Here is a 23,036-nt window from a genome sequence, read left to right on the forward strand (position 1 = left end):
ACTCACGTTCAAGTTCTGCAAGGCCAGTGGTGTGCTTGAGCATGGTTAGGGGCTGGGGGAACTGGAGGAAAAAGCAGGGGTCTGTGGGTGTGTGGCCAAAATGGCCTTGATGTCCATAATGAAGAACTTTTCTCTTATCCTGTCACCAAGGGGAAGATGTTGACCTATTCAAGGAGGGAGTGGTATGATGGGATTTGTATGCCCCATTACAAAGACCTCTTTGCCTATACACGGTACATTACATACAAACACACCAATGGCACCTGGGGCCCTATCTCCAATTGTGGTTGTCTCACTAACATATACTCCATTTCCTCCTCAGCGTGTGGTGTCCTTGTAGTTTGTGTGGGATCGATTACTGCATCTCCAGGGACATCTGTGATTGATCAGTTGATCAGGATAATCCTAACTCCTTTGCTGTGGCTTTTAACTTGGGCCTTTCGGGTCTTTGCAAGCCCATGGTATTTTGTGGCTTTAAGGATTGGTTCCGTGATGGTTCCAGTCAAGGCAAAGTGAGGAAAAGTTTTGTTCTTTTGTAAACTGAACTCTCCGCAAGTAAGTAGGGGAATAAAGAAGCACGTAGACCCAGAAATCCTATGACCATGATGGATTTCAGCTTTGGAATGAAGGTTATATGAAGGTGGCAGAGTGGAGATAGGGGAGGGAACTTTGGTTTTGTGAATATGGTGGATCCATTGGATATGTCAGTGCTAAAATCTGTCTTGTCTCTGGACTTTCCACTTACCTGGGCCAGTAAATTCTCTTTATAAAAGGACTTTTAATTAGACTATGCCTGAAATTACCTTAATCTAGGTCTCTATTCTGAGCTCCAGACCCACATAGTCAGTTACTTTGCTGGAACTTATACTTGGGTGACCGATGGACTCTCGGAACACAAAAAGTCTAAAATACACTCTTTTTTACCACCCTACCTGTAAACCTGCACAAATATCCATCAAATAAAAACCTGGGAATAATCCCCAACTACTTGCCCTACCTTCCCAAGTTAGCTGTAAACCTCTGTCTATTCTCTTTCCCTGGTGTGATCCGGAATTGTCTGTTATCTTTGCTATAACAGTAGTTTCTTGTCTTCTAATTAATCTCTTTATCTCCAGGTTCTCACCTTAACAACCATTGTCCCCATGGCTACCATTTCCAAAATGTAAATATGAACTGGAGATGCTTTCATACTCTGGTGCCTGCCTAAAGTCTTTAGGATGAACAATGAACTTCCTAGTACTTTGTCTTCCTCTGGCCCTGCCCAGATTCCGCATTTCTTCATTGGTGACCACTGCAACTTTAATACCTTTATTCTCCAGGCTCATCGAGTGCCTTACCATCCCTTGCATGGGGGATGTTCCCTTGCGCTTCAGTGCCTTTGCACATTTGTTTTTCTGTCCTTGGAAAGCTCTGGATCTTGTAAGATGGCCACACTCCGGTCAGGCAGAAAAGGAGTATATTACCAAGATGGCAAGCATCCATTGCCATTTAAAGTCACCCTTGGTATAGATGTCTTCTGGGATCTCAGGTGGCACCTGAAACCTGTTGATGTTTCCTAGCTTTTCTCACAGCCCAGGCTCATACCCAAGCCTGACAGCCACTGTTGATAGCAGTTGTTATTGAACCGATGTCAGGGAACTCTTCTGAATCCAAGAGGTATCCCAGTTCCTCCTAAACCTAGACTAACTCACTGCACTGCCCACAGCTCAGCCCAGGAGAGAACAGACTACCCCAGTGAGGACAGGTGTAGGAGAAAGCACTGATTTCAAGATCATTCATGACTTCTCCTAACCAGTAGGCACAAGTCTGTTTCTCGAGACAGTGCAGTGGGTCATCCTTGAAAAGGCGTCCGTACAAAAGATTGACGTGGGTGTGTGAGAAAAGGATGGTGAGAAATGTGGGTTATATTATTAAGAAAAGGCAGCTCCGTGGGGGAGCAAAATGAGAACAATGAAAAAAGGGGAGGGGGGGCTTGCCTGAATTCTGATGTTTTTAAGGAATAGCTTTTGGTGTTCATGGGAAAAATGTTTGATAGGCTGAGAAAAAGAAATCCAGCTGCCCTTCACTCTTGCAGGCAGCCTAGGTTTTAGTGCGGGGCGTGCAGGCAACCGGATTCTTTGCCAATCATTTCACATTGTGAGGCCTGATTTTTCATTTGTAAAATGAGGATGATACGACGTACCTGGGTAGTGACTGTAAGAATTAAATGAGGCGGTTTGAGTAAAAATTCCTCACAGTGAATGGGTGTGCTGAGAAGAGTTTAATAATCTGCTCTTGAAAGAAAAAAAAAAAAAAAAACCCCACAACTCTGATCTGTAATGTTTGCTAATTTCCAGGGTGTAAATGACCTCCCCAGTGCCGGTTTTGAGGCCCTGGTGTGACAGCGTTGAACGTGGAGTTGGGAAGACAAGCACGCAGTGTGGGCACCGTTCGCCAGGCTCCCACTGCCTTCTTCCTCTTTTCCACGCCCTAAACTGCCATGATCTGGCAAGGGATGATTCTAGCTTTTAACTCTCTTTTCTCTAAAATTCCATAACATTCGGGCTCCTGGGTGGCTCAGTCGGTTAAGCGACTGCCTTCGGCTCAGGTCATGATCCTGGAGTCCCGGGATCGAGTCCCGCGTCGGGCTCCCTGCTCGGCGGGGAGCCTGCTTCTCCCTCTGACTCTCTCCTCTCTCATGCTGTTTCTCTCTCGCTCGCTCTCCAATAAATAAATAAATAAAATCTTTAAAAAAAAATTCCATAACATTCATCATTCTTTCAGTAGTCAAATACTACTTTTTTATTTATGTATGATTTTTCTCCCAGTCTAGATGATATATTTCAGGGAGAAAGCCCTATTTTCGATTGATTTCTGTATCCCTTTGGTGTCAAATATCATACTGTGCTACTAATAGTAATCATAATAAAAACAGGAGTTATCTCCTTACCCCCTTTGTGAGAGCCTACTGTGTTCCAGATTCCATGGGGATGTTTTTCCTAAATTATGTCTAATCATCTCAACAGTACTGGAGGGTGGATGCAATCATTCCCATTTTACAGATGAGGATACCCAGAATCTGAGAAGTTAAAGAATTTCTTCCCAATTACACAAGTGTCAAGCAGCTCAACACTTATGGCTGAAAGATAGTGGTTGGGGGAAAAAAAAAAAGGAATGGCTAATTGAATGTATTGGATTTATTTTCTTGAGGCAGACAAGACTGAGCAGCCTGAGAACATTTGGTGCTCAGAGGGAGGAAATGCTAAGAGGGGAAAACAAGTCTGAAAGGGAGAGAAGGGTAGTTCAAAGGCCAGTTTCCCTGCTTTACAATTGTGACTAGTGCCAGGTCTAACTGAGTATGTTTGCTTTGCTTGGAAGATTGAACCATAGCGCCAGAATTCTCAGAAGTCTGTTTTGGAGGATGCATTAGTCGGGGTATGCTAATTGCTGGAACAAACAACCCCCAAACTTTAGTAGCTTAACACCGCAAAGGGTTATCTCCCGCTGCTGTCCCAGACCCACGGAGGTAGGCTGTGCTGCCTGTAGTCAGTCCTTGGGTCTGGGTTTTTTCATTCCTTAGCTCTGCCATCCTCTGGGGCCTCCGGGATTCACTAGATTCTTTGTATCCGGCTGAACAAAGAGGAAAGAGAAAGTGCATGGAGGATCACATGGGAGGCTTTAGGGGCCAGCCTGGAAAAGGCAAACACTACTTCCACTCATGTCCCATTGGCCCAGCCTTTGTCACATGTCCCACATGACAGCAGAGGAGGATGGGAGAGCTAGACTTCCTGTGTGATCAGGGGAGGAAGCAATGGGGGCTGATGAAAACAGCCTCACCTTGGCCACAGAGGGTTATACCAGGGACCTAAAAGTTCACTGTCCACTAGTTTTCAGAGGTATTGGATTTTCAGCAGGGCACTACCATGCCGTAGAGACGCAGCCTCTGGAAGACATTGGGTTGGAGGCCTGCTGATGGCCTTTACCTGAGAAAGTTGTTTACCTTCTCTGAAGAGAAGATAATAAGGTGCATTTCAGGACTCACTTGGGACACGGAAGGGAGTCATGAAGACGGACTGGCTTGTTAACTAGAAATGGATATCCAAACAAGAACTGTTGCTCATAGGTTGAAGTTGAAACCTGCAATATTGCTGAGGAAGAAAGGAAAGATGTGGAAGCAAAAAGGAAAAAAAGTAAAAGAGTGGTGGGAAGTAGGTTGTAGGCACTTTTTCTCTGAAAACCCGTTGCCATGCCTCATGTAATTAAATTTCATTCCTTTTAATGAAGCAGCTTGTATAAATCACGTGGAGGCTTTCCATAAACTGAGTATTTAATATCTACATTTTTTTGCCTTAAAGATTGTAGTTTTTTCATTTGTAGAACTGATGATTATTTTCCATTTGTAAAACTGATTCGATCTCCTTATGCTGCATAATGGTGGACTTCCCTCTGGTCTCAGAGTCACTGCTTCGCAGGGTCCTGCACGCTGCCTTGAATGAAAGTGGGAAAAAGAAGCTGAGGGGTGGCTGTGCCTTTTAAAGATAAATGAGAGTTGTGTAGTTGATACAATGAGGATAATTCATTTTATCCTCTTTGGCATTGTCTATATATTGCTTTGATTTCGTTCTGCATTTATGAGGCTTACAGTATTTTTCTTTGGCTCTCTTGTTTGTAACTGCAGATTTAGCGGGTTCTTTTGTGTACCACTTGCCTCCCAGAATTTGGCCCAGTAGTTTTGAGTGGCTGAACGATTTATCGAGGACAGATCAGCTGAAATGTGGCTCAACTTTAGTAAAGCAGAAGGAATGACATAAGGTTAGGTGACTGATGTGTGAGTTTTTGAATTTGATTTGGTTTTACATGGAAAGGTTGAAGCAATGATCCATGTATTCTAATAAAAATCATCAGTACAAATCAAATAAAATCTGGCTTAGTGGCTATTTTCCCACCGTATCACTCATGGCTAGCCTGGGCTGTTACAGACCACATTTGGCAGGCACTGTTTTTTTCCTACAACAAAATCTTAAAGTAGTATCGCAATCTTTGCTATGTTAGGAAGGCATCTTTGCTAATCAAACTTCCTGCTAATCTCATCAGATAAATCATTATTTTCTACTGACAGCTCTGCTGTCCCTGGACCCCTTCCCTGCTTCTTGTTTTCTTTCAAGATGCCTGGTTATTGTCATTCTTCAGGCCTTTGCTTCTATCTCCTTTCAAACTAACAGTTCTTCCATTCCTGAGGAGGAGTTACAGCGTCTTACCATTGCGCTTAGTGAATTTGTAAACCCAGGACATCGCGGCAGCTCATCTCTTTCTGACCAGTACTCCCTGGCTATCAGGTGGGCAGAAGGCAGCTGCATCCAAGTTGCAGACCTACTAAAAGAAAGCAATGTTTATCCCTGTGAATTTGATGCCATTAAGCTTGAGAAAAAGACCCGCTGATGCTTTCAAATGCATTTCCGTTTCTGCCCCCAAAAGCTGGACGAGAAAATTCATGCAGATGAATTTGACTGCTTCAGTGAGGAGAGTGTCTTAAAGCACTTGAAAGTGAAAGTAAGAGGAGCGGTGTCTTTGGGGGAAGCTATAGTCCATTTCTTTGTCATTACAGACCTGCTGTCACAGCCCTGGTCTTTCTCAAACCAGTGCCGAATTTGTGTTGTGTTGGTGAAATAGTCTTGTGTAGGGTGCAGGGCAGCTCCGAAGGGAGACTAGCAATAATGTTTTCACTGCTGACATGATTTAAGAATGCATATTCTGAGATATGAAAATTCAATCATTATCATACTATCCAACTTTCCTATTTCAGCAAGTATTCTAATGAACTTTAGCAAGTATTCTGTTACCTGTTGGTCAGGCCTCTTTTACATAGGCCAGTCTTTTTCTTTTGATTTTTGTTTTTATGCTTTTGAAAGATAGTGTTGGTGTGCTCATACTTAAATATGCAACTCCTTTGGATCCCAATTTCATGCTTTCTGTGATTCTAGATAAATCATTTAAAAATGACACGAATATTAAAAAAAAAATGCTTTGGAAAGCAGGAAGCAGAATACAAAAGTGTGGTTACATTAGTGTGAGCTAAAAGTAAAACCCTTAAGTCACCAGGCCGACTTCTCTACTCTGATCAAAAACAAGGTGATGTCAGTTGAACAAGTTGCAACATCTGGGAGCCGTTTTAAACATGATCATTACATCAAGAAACTATTAGTAAATTCAAGTGTGTGTGTTGTATTTGTGTGTGTATGCCGATTTTACACATACACACACACACACACACACACAATTTATAAGCCCAATAAGAAACCCCTTTGCCGGTGTCTCCAGGCATTTGACTGAGGTAGAATTGTGAGGCCAATTTTCTAAGCATTTATAAGTCAGAGTTGAAATCCACCAGCACTGGTCAGTTTATAAAGCGGCCTGGGCTTTTTGCCCGAAGGTTAAAGAGACTATTTTCACCTTATATTGATAACAGTAAGTTAACTCACTCCATATTGTATGATATACATATATGTTCTGTAAGATGGCCAAGTTCCACTTACAATCTTTTCTATCCTCAAGCTTTTCTCTTCACTTTTTGTTCATTTGTACACCTGATTCTAAATGTGAGAATAGGTGCTTTTTAAAGTGTCAGTTTACTTCCCACTTTTAAAAATGTTTAGATGTTTCCCACTTTTTTTTTTTTTGCCAGCCTATGAAGACCATTCTAGAATTTTTTCTGTCTGTCATAAGTGTATTGTCTATCCGTTTGATTGTAATTGGGAATTGCTACCCCTATGACGGATCTCCTTTCTACATAGTGGTTTATGGAATGTGCTGGAAAGAGGCAGTGAACGAGTAGCCATTCAGGGCAGCATCCGCTCCAGAATGCATGATTTAACTTGGTTTTATGCATGGCATTGATTCACAGGTGTGGTGCTCAGTCTTGGCTTCATTTTGGCCGAATTCCTTCAAAGCTAGTAGCCTGTCTTCATTTACTCTAGTCTCTGGCTTCTGCAGCCCCACCTCGGTCACAAGGCTACCATTAATAATTATATGCACTGAGATGTCGCTAGAACCTAAATAAACCTAAATAAACATTTGAGGAATATTTCTTACATAGTGGTTTATGGAATTTTTTGGGTTTTTTTAAAGGTTTTTTATTTATTTATTTGAGACAGAGAGAATGAGAGACAGAGAGCATGAGAGGGAAGAGGGCAGAGGGAGAAGCAAACCCCCTGCTGAGCAGGGAGCCTGATGCGGGACTCGATCCCGGGACTCCAGGATCATGACCTGAGCCGAAGGCAGTCGCTTAACCAACTGAGCCACCCAGGCGCCCTTGAGGAATATTTCTTAACCATTCATTCAGATAGACCAGACATTTTAGTCAAGTTTTACATTTAATGTCCTAAATTTCTGTGGTTTTAAAAATCAGCTGATCATAGACCAGAGGATCCATAAGCCTATCTAGGAAACTGTTATGAGTTACCACTGGCATGAGGTGGGGAGAGTGAGTACTGAGGAAATTTTCAGTTTTTACTTTATACACTTTTGTATTTTAATTTTTTCGATAAGCGCCTAATTGAAAATTGGTTGTAATGGTCTTAAAGTATCTCCCTATAGATTGCCGATTGCACAGGGAAAAGTGGTAATTGTAGAGTGATGAATTCCCACAATACCTTGACCAGGTGATGAAATGAGCATAACAAACCAAGGGGGCAGACCACGCTGCCATCGCGTGGCTCTGTATGTGATATCCCTGGAAAGACACAAGGCCACTTGTGTATTATTCTATTCACCGGAATTGAATCATGAGGAAGCATCAGATGAACCCAAATTGAGAAATATTTACAGTTTGATGCTCAAGCGTACACTACACCTTGGATCATCTGGCCTGTGCTCTTCAAGAATGCCAAAGTCTCACAAAGAAAGACTGAGGGACCGTTTCAGATTAAAATAGATGAAAGAGAGCTGATGGTTAAATGCAGTGACTAATCCTGGATTCTATCTGTTGGTTGGTTGTTTGGTTTTCGTTCTTGGTTAAGTGTGTTAATTATACTCGAGATCGGTTGTCGTTCATGGAATGACTTGCAGGTCATCTTGGATAGTGGTGGCACTGTGGCTACCACAAAAAGGGCGAAAAAGTGACAAATTGGAATATGAAATACAGATTAGATAAAATTGTTATAGCTATGGTCAAATCCCTGGTTTTGATAACTGTTACTGCTTTTGTTCTTAGGAAATGCACATGCAAGTACTAATGTGATAAAAGGACCTGAGCGATAGCAAATGACATAGTTTTAAGCACATTGTAATGAAAACCATTTGAAAATTAAAAAGTAGAGAGGTATAGGAAAAATTTGAAAATATGTTTTGCCTTGCCCTCAACCCTTGATTTTTTTCCTTGATTAGGGGGCCAGGTAGGACCAGGATGTCTCTGTTTCTTGTTTTTTGTTTGTTTTTTTGTTTGTTTGAAGTTCCTGGAGGATTTTGGTGGTCAGCCACATTTGGGAATTATAACCCTCCATTATATGTTATCCTTTCAGAAAGAGTTGCCAGAATCACTTTGAGCGGGATCAGGTGCCACTCCGTAAGTGGCAGAAACTCCCTCAAAATTGGAGTGAAAGGGTGAAAATCGATTTTGTGTAGTTTGGGGATGTGAACATGGTGTAATGTTGAGTTCTCTGTGGGTTTCAGCCTGGTCAGAGCAGTCTTCAGTGGACCAGGTGACTTACTGTTCTTTAAATGCCACAAAAATTAAATGTCCTTCTTCAAATCCTGTTCTCTCACAATTCCGATTATCAAACTTGTACTGTATGCTTGAGTATCAGACTGTAAATTTAGGCAAAATGTATCTTGTTGAGCCCATTAAGGAAAATAAAGAGAGTTTCCCCCTGATCCAAGATATTACAATTTCACATTTGCAAAGTATTTCAAATTCATTTTTAATGGACTGCTTCCCTTCAAATACATGTGGAGATAGACTTATAAAACTGTAAACAGTTTATGCATTTTTACAGATTTCCATTGTATGTGTTTGATACTGATTTACCTCTTTTTAATTGCAACAGAGATAAAGAATTAGTAGTTTAAAACAGTAGGAACTACATGTTCTGCTGTGATCAAGGAATTAGATAATCTGGCTTGTTTGCTTAAGGGGTCTGTATCTTGAGACTTTTATAGGGCAGTATTAAAGCTCTGAGCCTTCTTATTATGCCAATACCCAGAAGATTGCTTTAATGAGAAGTAAAGGGCCTTTTTCCAATTACAAGGGAATAACTGTATTAAGTTCCTGTGTTATGTCAACCTGCTTTGATTTGATTACTGCGAAAGAAATGGATTTATCTGTCAGTGTTACTTAATTAAGCCTTCTCATTGATGTTTTGCAGAGTAATATAGTGTGGTTTGCACATTTGAGCCTAAATACGAAGAAAATTGGCCTAAAACTAAGGCATGACCCCTGAAGATAACATGTAAGATTGATTGCTTGTCATGGCCAGGTCAGAGGCTACAGTGTTAAACACAGGTAGAAGACTGGGATGTTGAAAGGATAAAATGAAAATCAGTTTATGGGAGTGATTATTGTAAGCAAGAGGGACTGTGCTAGAAAACTGGATTTTAGGGAAGATTTTTGAATATTTAAAACTATTTGGCTTCACGAGTATCAGCAAAAGCATCTGTAAATAGGGGGTGGGATGAGATAAGACTAGAAGAAACAGGGGAAGTAGACTTGGTTCCAGGATGAAAGGAAATAGAAGAAGGAAAAAAAGCACAAGGAATGGATGCCATTTGGTAGAAGTGGACCATTGTGGTGATGCAGAGCAATTTCAGCCTACAAATATTTCAATTAAGCCAGCAGTCCTTTCCCAGAGCCACATGAATGGCACCCTAGGGAGAAAAGGGGAATTGGGGGAAAAAAAGAAGAAAGGATAAAACTGTTACATGTTTCATCTTGGCTCCCCGCCCCCCGCATTGAAATACATTTAATAAATCATTTATCAAGTAGGCATTTAAAAAAATCAATTTGTGTATCTTAAGTCATTACAGTATTATGGACTTTGCCACATAGTAATTACACATATGATTTGAAAAATGCATGCATAATTACACGTACGTAAGAGTTATATAGTCTGTTCTATTAGGAAGTGAAACATATTTTCACACTTATGTCTTTGTTGTTTAATGTCTTCTAAGGTGTCTGTCTTTTATTTCTCACACTTTGTGATGTGTATTTGTAAATACATCTTTAAAGGTACCAAGCACCTAGTTAAAAACTTCCCCAAATATGTTCACTTTTCATTTAGATACTTTGAGGCTGATCTCTGTAATATTGGAGTTAGATGGTATGTTCGTTTTATTTTTGAAGTCTTTTTTTTTTTTGTTAAGATTTCATTTATTTATTTGAGAGAGAGAGAATGAGACAGAGAGCATGAGAGAAGGGAGAGTGAAAGGGAGAAGCAGACTCCCCGCTGAGTAGGGAGCCCGATGTGGGACTCTATCCTGGGACTCCAGGATCATGACCTGAGCCGAAGGCAGTCGCTTAACCGACTGAGCCGCCCAGGTGCCCTATTTTTGAAGTCTTTAGATATGGCAGCTTATTTCTGATCATTATTCTTGCCTGATTTGAAATAAGTTAAGAACATTATTTTAGTAAGATTGATTTTTATTAAGTGCTTTTAGGATTGGTTAGATTTCAAAAAGTAAAAGGAGGCAAATACAATTCATATTGTATTCTTGCCTCAAGTTACTCATGGCTCTCTGCTTTCTGGGCTCTTAGAATGATGAGATCTTGGGGGCGCCTGGATGAAACACTTAGTTAAGCATCTGACTCTTGGTTTCAGCTCAGGTCATGATCGCAGGGTCCTGAGATCAAGCCCTGTATAGAACTCTGCGCTCAGCGTGGAGTCTGCTTAAGACTCCTCTTTCCTTCTCCTTCTGCCACTACGTCCGTGTGCTTGCTTTCTTGCTCTCTCCCTAAAAATAAATAAATCTTTAAAAAAAATGATGAGATCTTGAAAGGATTAATTGCTCTTTAAGAGGAAGACTGGTTAGTTTCAAACATTTGAAATGGAAGGTTGCTAAATAAAAGTGTTTCACGTTAAGAGTATTCAAGTTAGAATATTATCCAAATTAGATGATCTTTGATACTTCCAAGTGATATGGATTGATCTAAAGACTTCAAGGTTACTTTTTTCTCAATTTCATACTGTAACCGTTTACTCAGCTTGAGTTCTCAAGAAGGTTTCTGAGTTTCAGAATAACAAACAACAGTGCATTTATAATGCAATAGTTATGCATTTTATTTTGTTACTTTCATATGATCTGACTTTCATGTTATATGAAAATGTGTTTCCCGTTTTATAGCACCGCAAAATGCCATTCTCCATATTTTAAATATCTGAGATTATTTAGTTTTCATTTTTGAAAAGTTTGTTTTGAACTTGAGGAAAATAATATTCTCTAAAGAGTGTTCTACAGGACATATTAATAATGGAAGTTTAAGTTGGAGGTTAATAAAGCCTAAAATATTGGAATAATTTCTCTCTGAACAAATTTTCCTACTATACTTTCCATCTAGTATTTCCACATTTTACCTTTCTTTATGCATTTTACCTTCTTATGCATAAGAAGGTAAAATGCACACACACAAATATATATTCATATAGAGACCTATAAGATCATCTTGTACTTAACTTTTTGAGTTTTCAGATTTATTTGGTAAGGAAATCCATTAGTGCTCAGAAAGCCAGTACTGATGGCAATGATCTGAAAATGGAACACCCCGGTCTCTGTTCCTTGTATCTGAAGTATCTTCAAATTTGTGTGAGACGCATCACCACAACCCTCATCTTTTGCTCAGTCAGATCTGGAAAGTGCTGGAAGTTTCTTGTTAGTGCTCAGATCATTCATTATGAAGCATACCTTTTTCTTATAGAAAAAGAAAGAAGCGATCATGGTTGTATGGACATGGTCCATCAATATTTGAAGCTTTTCAGATCTTCCTTCATCTGTACTGGTACTCAAATTTGACTTCAAATTACTCTACTTAGAGCTCTTATTATACTGGGTGCTAATGAAAATGTGCACATCCTTAACACGCTCTTTGCTGATGAAATATTTTGAACTCTAAATTCATCTGGCACTGACGGAGAGCATATGCCATCTCAGTTTGTGTGGAGGGCTCAGCCAAGGGTTCTTCCTGGACTAGGAAATTAGTAGGAGCCACAGATGTACCCAGTCTGTGAGTCTCCATGATGGTGTGGAGGATATTTAATGGTATCTGTTGTTGCAGAGCTAAGGATTTGAGACGGTGTAGATCTCAACATGTTTCAGGGTGATTATCTTTCCAGGAAGAACTTAGCCTTGATCTCCCAACGCATTCTGAGAGCATAGAAGCTTTCATCAGGAAATCAGTCTATTTCTACAAGAGTGGGAATTTGTAGACTTTTAAAACGACTCAAATAAAACCCTTTCGTTGTTTCCTTACTTCATGAAACTCTAGGGCCTTGGGTGCTTGGCATGATCTGGGCTCTAAGCATGGAAAGGACCCATACACAACTCTATCCCAAATCAACAGAGTTAGGTAACTCACACTTGTTTATTTCTTCTTTTTTTATTTTTTGTAAAATCTATTTATTTATTATTTATTTAAATTCAATTTAGTTAATATAACACTGTTTATTTCAAATCATGGTTAAATCTATATAACATTTAGTCTGTGTTCTTAGCTTGGGCCTTGGGTCAGCATTCATAACTTTTGAGAACATATCATTTATACAGAACACAAACGTATGTTGCAATGGTGAGAGGTAAAGGGGATATTCTGAAGGCAAATCAAGTCACTAAACAAATCTAATATGTACTGAATTCTCTCTGTGATTTTGCTGTAGAGGTTCATGGAAAAGGTGGGATTTGTTTACCCTAAACTTATTGGCTGTTTCTAAAATCCAGGAGAATATTTGGAAGTCTCTGACGTGTTGAGCAGAACTAGGAGTCATAAAAATGTGAGACTCAGATTTCTTTGAATAAATCACCATTTTACAAATTTACATAGTTTGCTTATCTTAGAGCATAATAAGTTATGCTCTCATGGGCAGGTGCTGGTTACTGAGAATTTGCTATGGACCAGGTACTCCCCTAAGTGTTTTAAAAATATTACCTAACTTACTTACTTTTACAATAACTCCTTGAGGTTGGAAATCCTATTATCCCCATTATCTTCTATTAGATACCTACTTTGGATGGGTCCTGGGTTTTCGCTTCTGTTTTGCTTGACCTAAGAGGCCATTAAATTTTCTAGGTTGGCAGATGTCCTTAGGGCAAAAATGTCTTCTCTTCCTTCAATTTGATTTTGGCTTGATAATTCCTTATTATCCTCTCAGCTTATTAGTATTTTAAAGAAGATTTTTAAAAATTTACCCATCATTTTAATTTTTGTGTGTGTGGGAGAGTTGTCCAATATACTAGAATTTCCCTATTTCCAAGGGTGCAGCTCAAACCCACTTATTTTATAGTTGACAAAAGTGAGTTCAGAGAGGCCAGTGATTGGCTCAGACCACACAGCTTGTTAATGCAGAGTGCCTGGTGAAATCTGAGTCTCTATCCCAACTCCCAAGGCTGTGTTTTCTGACATTTGTCCAGTCTGTCTGATAGTTTCGTTCTTACACATCATAAGCAGAGTGGAGATGTGAGTAATCAAATCATAAGTTTAATGAATGTGGATGGCGAATCATAGAAATTAAAAATTACCTCTGTGTGTCTTTTCTCAGAATGGAGTGTTTGGTCCTAGTTCTGCCTAAACTTTGCTTTTGTGTTTTGATGTGGAAATGTCAGATATTTTAGAGGGGCTTATGCAGAACTACTCTATTAGAATGAAATTTTGTGGATTGTCAGGTTGCCTCCTAAACCAGCTGTCAATCCCATAGAAGTTACTAAGTCTGTCCTCATTTAGGTAGGGTAAAATAAATTAGAAAAGACTGGAAAAATGGAACCCATTTTAGTATTTTGGAAGAAGAATTTCTGTCATTCACTTGCTTTTTTCCTTTCCCTTCCGCTGCCCGGATTATTGTGTTTCTGTTATTTATTCCCGTCTTGGATGGAGAGTGACAGTAGGGACAAGGGAGAGGCGGGAACTAAATGTTCAGACAGCCTCTATCCTGGGCAGTTTTCATTTGTTACTCTGTTGCCTTAATGGATTTCCTGAACTATTTGTGTGCTTTTATCCCATACCCATTGTGAATCCTGTTTCACTCTTTGTTTTGCCCACTCAGTACCTTGTAGAGTTTTGACCCCTTTCTAGCAAGTATCCAGTCCATCACAGGGTACATTCTGATAAGCTCATCATACCTCTGGCTTTACTGTCCCCCTATTTTTATGTTCCAGTCTCTTGATTTCTTCAAATATTTACTTTTATATATTTGTGTTGTATACAATTCTTTAACCCTTTGTGGACCCAAGAATGGGCCTAAACTCCTAAATACTTTCACTCTGCCTGGGAAGACTTGTGAGAAGTAACCTTCAAGATGGTCATGGAAAGAAATGAAATTCTTTCCAGGGAGGCATTTACAACGTTGGAAAAGAGCACTCCCTGGCTTTGCTGTTGTCATCACCTGTGTTTGCTGGTTGCTTGAGAGAGTTTCCCGTTCCATCGAAGCCTCAGTGTTCTCATCTATGAAATGGGGGTACTGTTAGTGCGTGGAAGTGCTTGTGCTTAGTACAGTGTCAGATGCGTATTTAAGCTCACTAAACTTTAGCTGCTATGATTCTTTGAGAGATGGAACAGTTCAGGCAGAGGGAATAGCAAGTACAAAATCATGGAGATATAGAAGTGTGTGCAGCACTGGCGTACACCAGCAGGGGGTAAGGAATGGCCACGAGTAGGCCACGTGCAGGTTTCTAAAAAGTGAGTCTGGGCAAGATGCAGGTGCATCTGGATACAGATGTGATGGGAATGTGTATTGAATGCTGCTGAAACTGGCAACCTTGGCGGAAATTTGAAGATCTAGAGTGAGAGAGGCACGTGTTGATGGTGTGGGGCATGTATCTGTCTTGTGTTCCTGATAAGGCAGGCTGGTGGTCCTCAAACTACTGTGCACATGCAGATGACTTGGGGACCTTGTTTAAAACACAGTTTTCATGAGCGATCCAGACTCAGTTGGTCTGCGGTGGACCCCAAGATGCTGATTTTGAAATGAATATACAGGTAATCCACATGTAGGGGGTCTTCAGATGCCCTCTGAGATGTGTTGGAATAGTTGTTGAGGAAATGCTCACTAACCAACCGGCAGTCCTGATGAAGCTCAGTGGGAGGGAAGATGGAAACAAATGACTTAAAAGCAACATGTTGACATTCATTATGAATTAAAAATCTTAGTGCTCTCCCTCTGTGGCTTCTTGCTCTTGGATAAAGGAGCACCCAGCTAAACAGATACTTTTTCAAAGAAAAAAGTGTCATCCGAAATCATACAATTGTCTAGTAGGTTTGGGAGAGCTAGAGATTGGTCCTTATGTGTTAGATCTAGCAGAAGTCCCGGGGATGGAAAAGCCTGTTAAAAAGAGATCAGTAAAAGGGAGGAAGCAGAAATGAGAAAGGATGGGAAAAGAGCAGTCAGATCTGATTGGTTGGGAATCTATTTGTGAAGGAACCCAGCCAGTATTTAACCTGTTTTGAAAAAGCTAGACTTCCAGCATTTTTAATTAGTGGATTGCTCGCTTTTGAAATTGCCCAGTTGGGAATACTCAAGTTTTGATGTGTTTTATCTGCCCGCTAATTAGCAGGCTGCTTGGTTGACCATCATTTTCCCTTTATTCTGTGGACAGAAGATGTTTATGAAGGTCTCCTGAAACACTCCAGCTCAAGTCTGGGTTAAAAGGCATAAGTCACTGTGTATTTAGTAAGAGTTCATACTAAACTATAAATTAAATTCTAGTACATCTTTTCTCCACCTCGCATCTTCCTTTTTGCTCTTTAGTGTGATTTTCCCTCAGCACTGGGCTTCTCAATCTAGACACAACTGACACTTGGGGACAGAGCATTTTGTGTACGTGTGTGGCGGGGGGCATTCTAACATTTGTAGGGTGTTTAGCAGCATCCCCTGGCCTCTACCCACTAGATGCCAGTGGCACTGCCCCACCCCCACCCCACCCCATGTTGCGACAACCAAAAATGTCTCCAGACATTGCCAAATGCTTTCTGGGGTCCAAAATCACCCCACATGTGAGAACGATTCCTCTTTCTTCCTTGTCTCTGCCTGCTTTTGGTGTTTAAAAATTTCCTTGAAAATTGGAAAGGTAAAATGGGTCCAAGCAATATGAAATCTTACAGAATATAAGGATTCAGCTCCCAAATCCAGAGGGTTCTAAGTCACTGCTGTGAGTATTTCGGTTCGGCATACCCATAGGCCAGGAGATGAGGTTGTTAAACAGCAGATTTAGGGAAAGTGTTGCACCTTCTCTCCAGACTGGATGCACTACCCAGAGCTTTCTTGACGTCCCTTAAAGCTCACAGTCACTGATTTTAGCTGTCCGTGGGGGACATTTGTTTGCAGTTGCATTATCTCCTGAAGCACCCACAAAAGGAACAGAAATATTTGTTTAAAAAAAAAAAGAAAGAATTCAAGTTTAGTGGTAATTGTTTTTTGTTGCTGCTATCCCATCTCTTAAGAGACTCTAAAATGCTGCGTGCTCCAGTGTACCCAAAAATAAATCAACTAATTATACTGTGATTATTTCTTCTGATAATAAAATATCAGTAATAAAAGGAAAGACAGTGGTGCATTAGGAGAATAAACAGTATCACTGAAATGTTAGGAAACACAATGAATGGGGTTATGTCTCCTGAACCGAAGTTTCACACCTCCAGTCCTGTCAGAGGAGGTTTGTGATGGCCGTCTGTTTGATCGACCATGATCAAAATAATAGAACAGTGAAACTTTTTATACTTATAAAGGACCTTTCATCAACAATCTCAAAGCCATTTCTAAATATAGAGTGACTGATCTTTAGAACACTTTTATGTTTTAAAGCAAATGATACGATAACTTCACTGCAGTACTCTCCAGCCTGAGCATTTTGCCACTTGAAGCCGTGACGGCGTGCTCAGCGTTAGAACTTTGCTGGTCCAGAGTTTAGAAGAATTTCCACTTGTGGTAGTTCATATAGGTCTCTTCGCTATCACTTATCAAGATAAAACATGGCTTTAACGACTTTAATTTTCACATCTCAATGCCCAGATTAAGGATTGTAGCCAAGTGGTCAAATCTATTAAAATAATTAAAATACTGAGACAGTGTTGTCTTTACTTAAAACATTAACAAAAAAAACCACATTCTAATATCCTTGTAATGTACTGGTGGAAATAGACTGCTGAATCCGCTTTTTGTCTTGTGTATTTTGTTGCATGTCTGTTGTCTAATGTAATAAGCCTTGGCTAAAGAACAAGAAATATCCAAGAGCATTATGGCACAGATGCTGCTAATGTTGGTGTGAATATTTGCCTTAACTTACCTTTTAAAATATACATTTAAGGTTGTATTAGTGTCATTTTAAACTTATTTTGTACAAAAGATCTTAATAAAACTTTAAGTGCAGTTTCATGTCTATAAAAGTTGAGGCTATGAAACACTGAAGGATGGAAGTAATTTTTATGTTCATACCTCTGGTTCCTGAGGGTCCAGTTCATTTCTGCTGTGAATTTAAATGAGTTAATTTAAGTAGATGGGTCAAAAGCCACTATCATCGTGGTAGCCCTGTGCCTGATTCTTAATTAAAGGCAACAGGAGATTAATTTGAAACATTAATTTAAAAGTGCATATACAAAAAGGAAGAATTATTGCAAGAAAGCCTAAAGAACTTTTCTCTTGTCCCTAGATGTAGAAGACAGAAGTAGCTCAGGGTCCTGGGGGAATGGAGGACATCCAAGCCCGTCCAGGGTAAGTATATCTAATCTTTTCTCCCACAACCAGACATCCTGCATATGTAAATTGACGAACTGAAGGTGAGTTTCTCTCTCTCGCACACACAAATGCACAGATATATATATGCATACTAAGTTTAATGAGGATCAGCTTGTGTTTGCAGTTTTTTTTTTTCCCATTCTCTTATTGGATGCTGTTATTGAATTTGACACCTGTTCCACTTCTGCTAACCAGAAGAAAAATCCTTCATTAAATATTTGGCCTTACTTTGCCAGTTATTGATCCAGTATTACAGAAAGTTATTTGTTGTAGACGGCACAACTTTGAAAAAAATCCTAGTATCCCTGTAATGTATCAGTGTAGACTACAGAATAATTCTGAAGACAGGGTATGAAGTTCTCTATCTGATCAGTATAATCTACATAATAAATCAGAGTTGATTTCATTTTGTAAACATGGTATTAATGCCTTTGGTCACCAGTTGGGTTCATTCATTTATTTGGTTTCAAATTTTTGCTGCTCCTTTTCATGGTTTTCCTTCATGCTTTAGTTGTTAGTTTGGGTGTAATGGGGAGACCATGGAATGGGATGGGAGTGGGGTGGTTAGGCAATGTGTATTTTTGTGTGTATATGACCTTGGGCATATCATTTCACTTCTTTGGTCCTCATTTTTCTAATTTATAAAATGAAGAAGTAAAGCCAGAGGGTCTTTTATGTTCCTTCCCACTTAAAGATATATGATTTTATGTATAATCTGTTTTTAATACAATCATTTCTAGGCCCTCTAAAATCCATGTCAGCTCTTCTAATATATGTCTAAATACCCCAAATTAAAAATAGACCGAGAGCACATAGTCCAACAAACACATGCTCCTCCCCCAGCCAGCTGTATAAATGAAGCATTATGCAGGGAGGGAACATTTTACTGTAAGTATTCACATAAATTTGAGGTGGGGGTGTTTCTATTTTGGCAGAAGAGGCAAGGAAGGTAATCAAGCTGTCACAGTGAGGACATTTCAGCAAGCCACTGTTGTCCATTTCCACCTGTCCTTTGACCTTGTGGTTGTCACCGTGGTCTTCATGGTGCAGCAGGGTCTGTAGGCTTACCAGGAGCTTTGTGGAGCCACTGCACCAGCTGTCGGGGTTGATATCCTAATGCATTATATGGATGGGTTGAGGACATCTTTCCTCCTCCTCACGTTACAGGCTGCACTTGTAGAAATAAATCCATTCCCCTTGACAGCAAGTGTAGGAGATGACAGAATTTCCCCCTATTGTTTAGCTCATTCACACTTAATGTCTTACGATTTCTCACTTTAACACACACACTACTTTTAATTGTTCTTCTGAGAACGAGGTCCCTTAGGACCGTCCTTTGATTTCATTTTCAGTAACTGTCCCGCCGTTTTTTTTCAGGGAATATTTTGGTGAATAATTGTGAGTCAGTATTTTGTAATTTCTGTCTTCTCAATCCAGGGAGTTTGCATGTGATAGATTTCTGTGGCTGACTTGTACTGACAACCGTGCGAAGTACCGTCTTCTCTCGTCCTAAAGTGGTGATATTATCCACTACCTTACAGCACTGTGCTGGGGTTTAAATTAGGTAGTGTATACTAAAGTACACTGTCTAAGATGAGGACAGTTAATAAATAAAGATTAGTCTTATACAATGCCCGGCATAGAATAAGTGAGTGCAAAACCCATGCTAGGTATTTTAAAAAAATATGACATCTTTTTATACACTGACATATTGGCAGCATTAGATTACGGTATCATTCAAGTTAATTTTTCTAAATGAGGAAAAGTGATCAAAAACAGAATTATTTGGAACCTTAAGGGTTCCAATTATTCTCTAGTGTGTTTTCATTTTTCATACGACATCCGTCTTTTTTTGTATGGGCAGATTCTGCCCTTTGGCTAACATGCCAACTGATACCTCTGAGTAAATTTGACTTGGTCTTTATGGGCAGTGCAACCAGCTGAGCAGATTGACTTTTTTTTTTTCCCTTTTTGGTTACTTGATGCACCTTAGTCTAAAATTTGAACCCTGTAATGTAGGTGATTTTAACTTCTCCTATATGTTATTTAGGGGCTCCTGGGTGGCTCAGTGGTTAAATGTCTGCCTTTAGCTCAGATCATGATCCCAGAGTCCTGGGATCTAGCCCCACATTGGGCTCCCTGCTCAGTGGGAACCTGCTTCTCCCGCTCCCTGCTGCTCCCCCTGCTTGTGCTCTCTCTCTCTGTCAAATAAATAAATAAAATCTTAAAAAAAAACCCATTATCTTAATTTTAAATTCCATTAAAATAATTAGATAATCATAATCATGACAAATTTCTGCCAAAAACTAATGTCTGCTTTAAAACTTTTTTTGTGGCATGCTTTGTCCAAATCCAGAAGTACTAATTAATGCTAAAGTTTTGATGTTCCTTCATAGTCATGTTGTAATAATTTTAACGTTCTTACATGTTAATTACTTATGGAATGATCCAGTTCTCTTACAACCACAAAAACAACTGTCACAAAACATTGAAATTTCAATACTGTAAAACCAAATGTTGTTCAAAAGGCTCTATCTTGGTCTTCTAAAAGCAATTCATTATAGGCTATGGGTCGTTCTCCCTGATGGCACAATCTTGTGTTTTTTCTCTTTTTAAATAATTTTGGCTTGCCAGCGCCTGGGTGGCTCAGTCGGTTAAGCATCTGCCTTTGGCTCAGGTCATGATCCCAGGGTCCTGGGATTGAGCCCCACATCGGACTTCCTGCTCAGTGGGGAGCCTGCTTCTTCCTCTCCCTCTGCCCCTCCTCCTGCTTGTGTTGTCCCTCTCTGTCAAATAAATAAATAAAATCTTATAAAAAATAATGTGGGCTTACCAAAATAGTAACTTCTAATATTTACAGTGCATTTTATATGTGTCAGGTGTTTTACATACATTATTTCATTTAATCATGTCAACAACTTCCTGCAGTTGATTCTATTGTTATTATTATACGATTTCACAGCTACCATGAGGAAAACTTGAACTCTGCAGACTCTAGAGCCCTCACTTACCCACTGGACCTGTGAAGAGGCAGGTCCCTTATAATGAGGTTCCATAGTGGGAATGTGGACTTCAATTTCTTTGGATCTCGGAGCTGTCAGTAGGGGGGGGCATTTATATGCTGATTTATTCATGCGAAATGAAAACTTATGATGTTGTTTTATTTACAGAACTATGGAGATGGGACTCCCTATGACCACATGACCAGCAGGGACCTTGGGTCACATGACAATCTCTCCCCACCTTTTGTCAATTCCAGAATACAAAGTAAGACCAATTTTAAATTAACATGCACTTTTCAAATGCTGATATTTTACCATAGAAAGGGGAGAATACAGTCCAGACGGAGGACCTGCTTTTAGGGACTTGGATATTTAGCCAGTTCACTCTAGTAATTTTAAATTGCAGAAAAATACTGACAGTTTATGCTTGGTAATCACGTGTAAAGGACTACGTTTTATAACCACGTGGAATTACAGGATTTCAGTGATATCGAATCGCTGTGGAAATTTTGTCTTCCTTAGGTATAAAGCTCTTATCTCAATCTCAACGTTGCAATACTTGTTTTCTGATTTAAGGTTGATAAAGTCAAAGTGGTGAATATTTAAAATAAAAATATCTTCGGGCCTGTCTGTTGGCAATGATATATAGTTCGGGGTTATGGAAACCCTTTTAATAATAGGTTTAGATTGCTGAAATCAGAGTAGTGTATTCAAGTTGAATTATAAGATCTGGTTGTGTATTTATCTTGGTGTGAGCTTTTTAGTGCTGATGGTCAAGGCAGACTTTATTTTACTTCACTGGAAGCAAGCTACGCTTGAGATAGTTTGCGGGTTTTCAGCATGCCCTTCATGCTGGTGTCTTTTGTGTATTTTTCTGTTTCGTTTACCCTGTAGGGATGTGTGTCTAACAGCAATAACCTGAGCAATGAGCAATAGCAGGTTTCTTGAGTTTCGAGTGAAACGATGATCTTTGTTCTAGTAAATGTGGTTTTCTTCTTAAGCAATATTAATAAATCTCTCAACTTGGTCAAATTCTATTGCAAATCCATCAATAAATGAAGTTAAATTTCTTGGCAGAAGGCGTTGGACCATACTCCAAGAAAAACACACAGCTGTAATTATATCACTCTGAAACCATAACTGCAAATGCTTCTAAAGAATGTCCCTATTTTTAAGCCTTGGAAGCTTACTTGTTATTTAATGTATAGATAGTCCTTGAATCTTAGTCATTTTTTTCAAAAGTTACCATCAAATCCATCTAAAGGAATTTCAGGTATTTAACACAAAGTAGACAAAGGAGAGAAATACTAGCAACTTATTTTAAAGTGGGTGATATCATATGTTTGTGCCTTTAAAAATCATTCCAACTTATGTTTGATCATTTGTTGTTCTTATACTTGTGTTCCTACTTACTTTAAAATGATAAATGTCATATCTATGTTTTTTTTTTTTTGGTACCTAAATCCAGCTTCCCCCTTTTTTATCAGTTGTTGATAGGGAGGTACAACAACTTTCCTATTATAATACAGATACAGAAGACTAGATATATTTGTCAACTTAGATCTTAAAGAACAACTTGGGACTCTTCAGTGACAATAGTACTAATATTAAATTCTAACACCTTGCTCCTCACGTCATCCTCGCTCAATTTCATAAAATAGAATAAAAGATTAACTTGAAAATAATAATCTTGGGAAGTAATACTTCGACGGCATATTAAAGGACTCCCTTGGAAGATTCTAAAACTCTCCTCTGATGAGCGAAAGTAAAATAGAATAAATGAATCACTACTCATATTTAGAAGTTTATGTTAGGTACATGAAAAGAGTTTTTCTCAAGAACAACTTGATAAATTAGTATCACGGAATATGCCAAGCAATACAAAGATATTAAATATTTGTGCTTGTTCATCTGTCCTCATGGGCAACTGTTTTACCAGTCAAATTCGTTTTTCCATCCAAATAGTATTTAAAATATACGTGGGCTGAGAGCCTAGAGCCAGAGCAGAGAGAGCTGACTCTTTTCACTTAGTTGTTGTTTAAGCTGAAAGTCCATGTCAGCTGTGTTCTTTTATCCCGTCTGCCCTCCTTCCCATTAAACTCTTAAATATGGAGGCCAAGACAGTCTCCTG

General features: G+C 39.4%; 1 protein-coding gene across 2 annotated transcripts in view; it reads left to right on the forward strand.

The window, feature by feature from the left end:
* TCF4 (transcription factor 4) overlaps positions 1-23,036 on the forward strand; it is a 353,017-nt gene that overhangs the window by 98,118 nt on the left and 231,863 nt on the right. For both annotated transcript variants that reach the window (XM_044921066.1, XM_044921065.1), the window contains 2 exons: positions 17,818-17,879; positions 21,074-21,170. In XM_044921066.1, coding sequence (XP_044777001.1) covers positions 17,818-17,879; positions 21,074-21,170 — 159 coding nt within the window. The remainder of the gene's footprint in view (positions 1-17,817; positions 17,880-21,073; positions 21,171-23,036) is intronic.

The sequence above is a fragment of the Neomonachus schauinslandi genome, chromosome 14, assembly GCF_002201575.2.
Source record: "Neomonachus schauinslandi chromosome 14, ASM220157v2, whole genome shotgun sequence".
In the NCBI taxonomy this organism is placed as follows: Eukaryota; Metazoa; Chordata; class Mammalia; order Carnivora; family Phocidae; genus Neomonachus; species Neomonachus schauinslandi.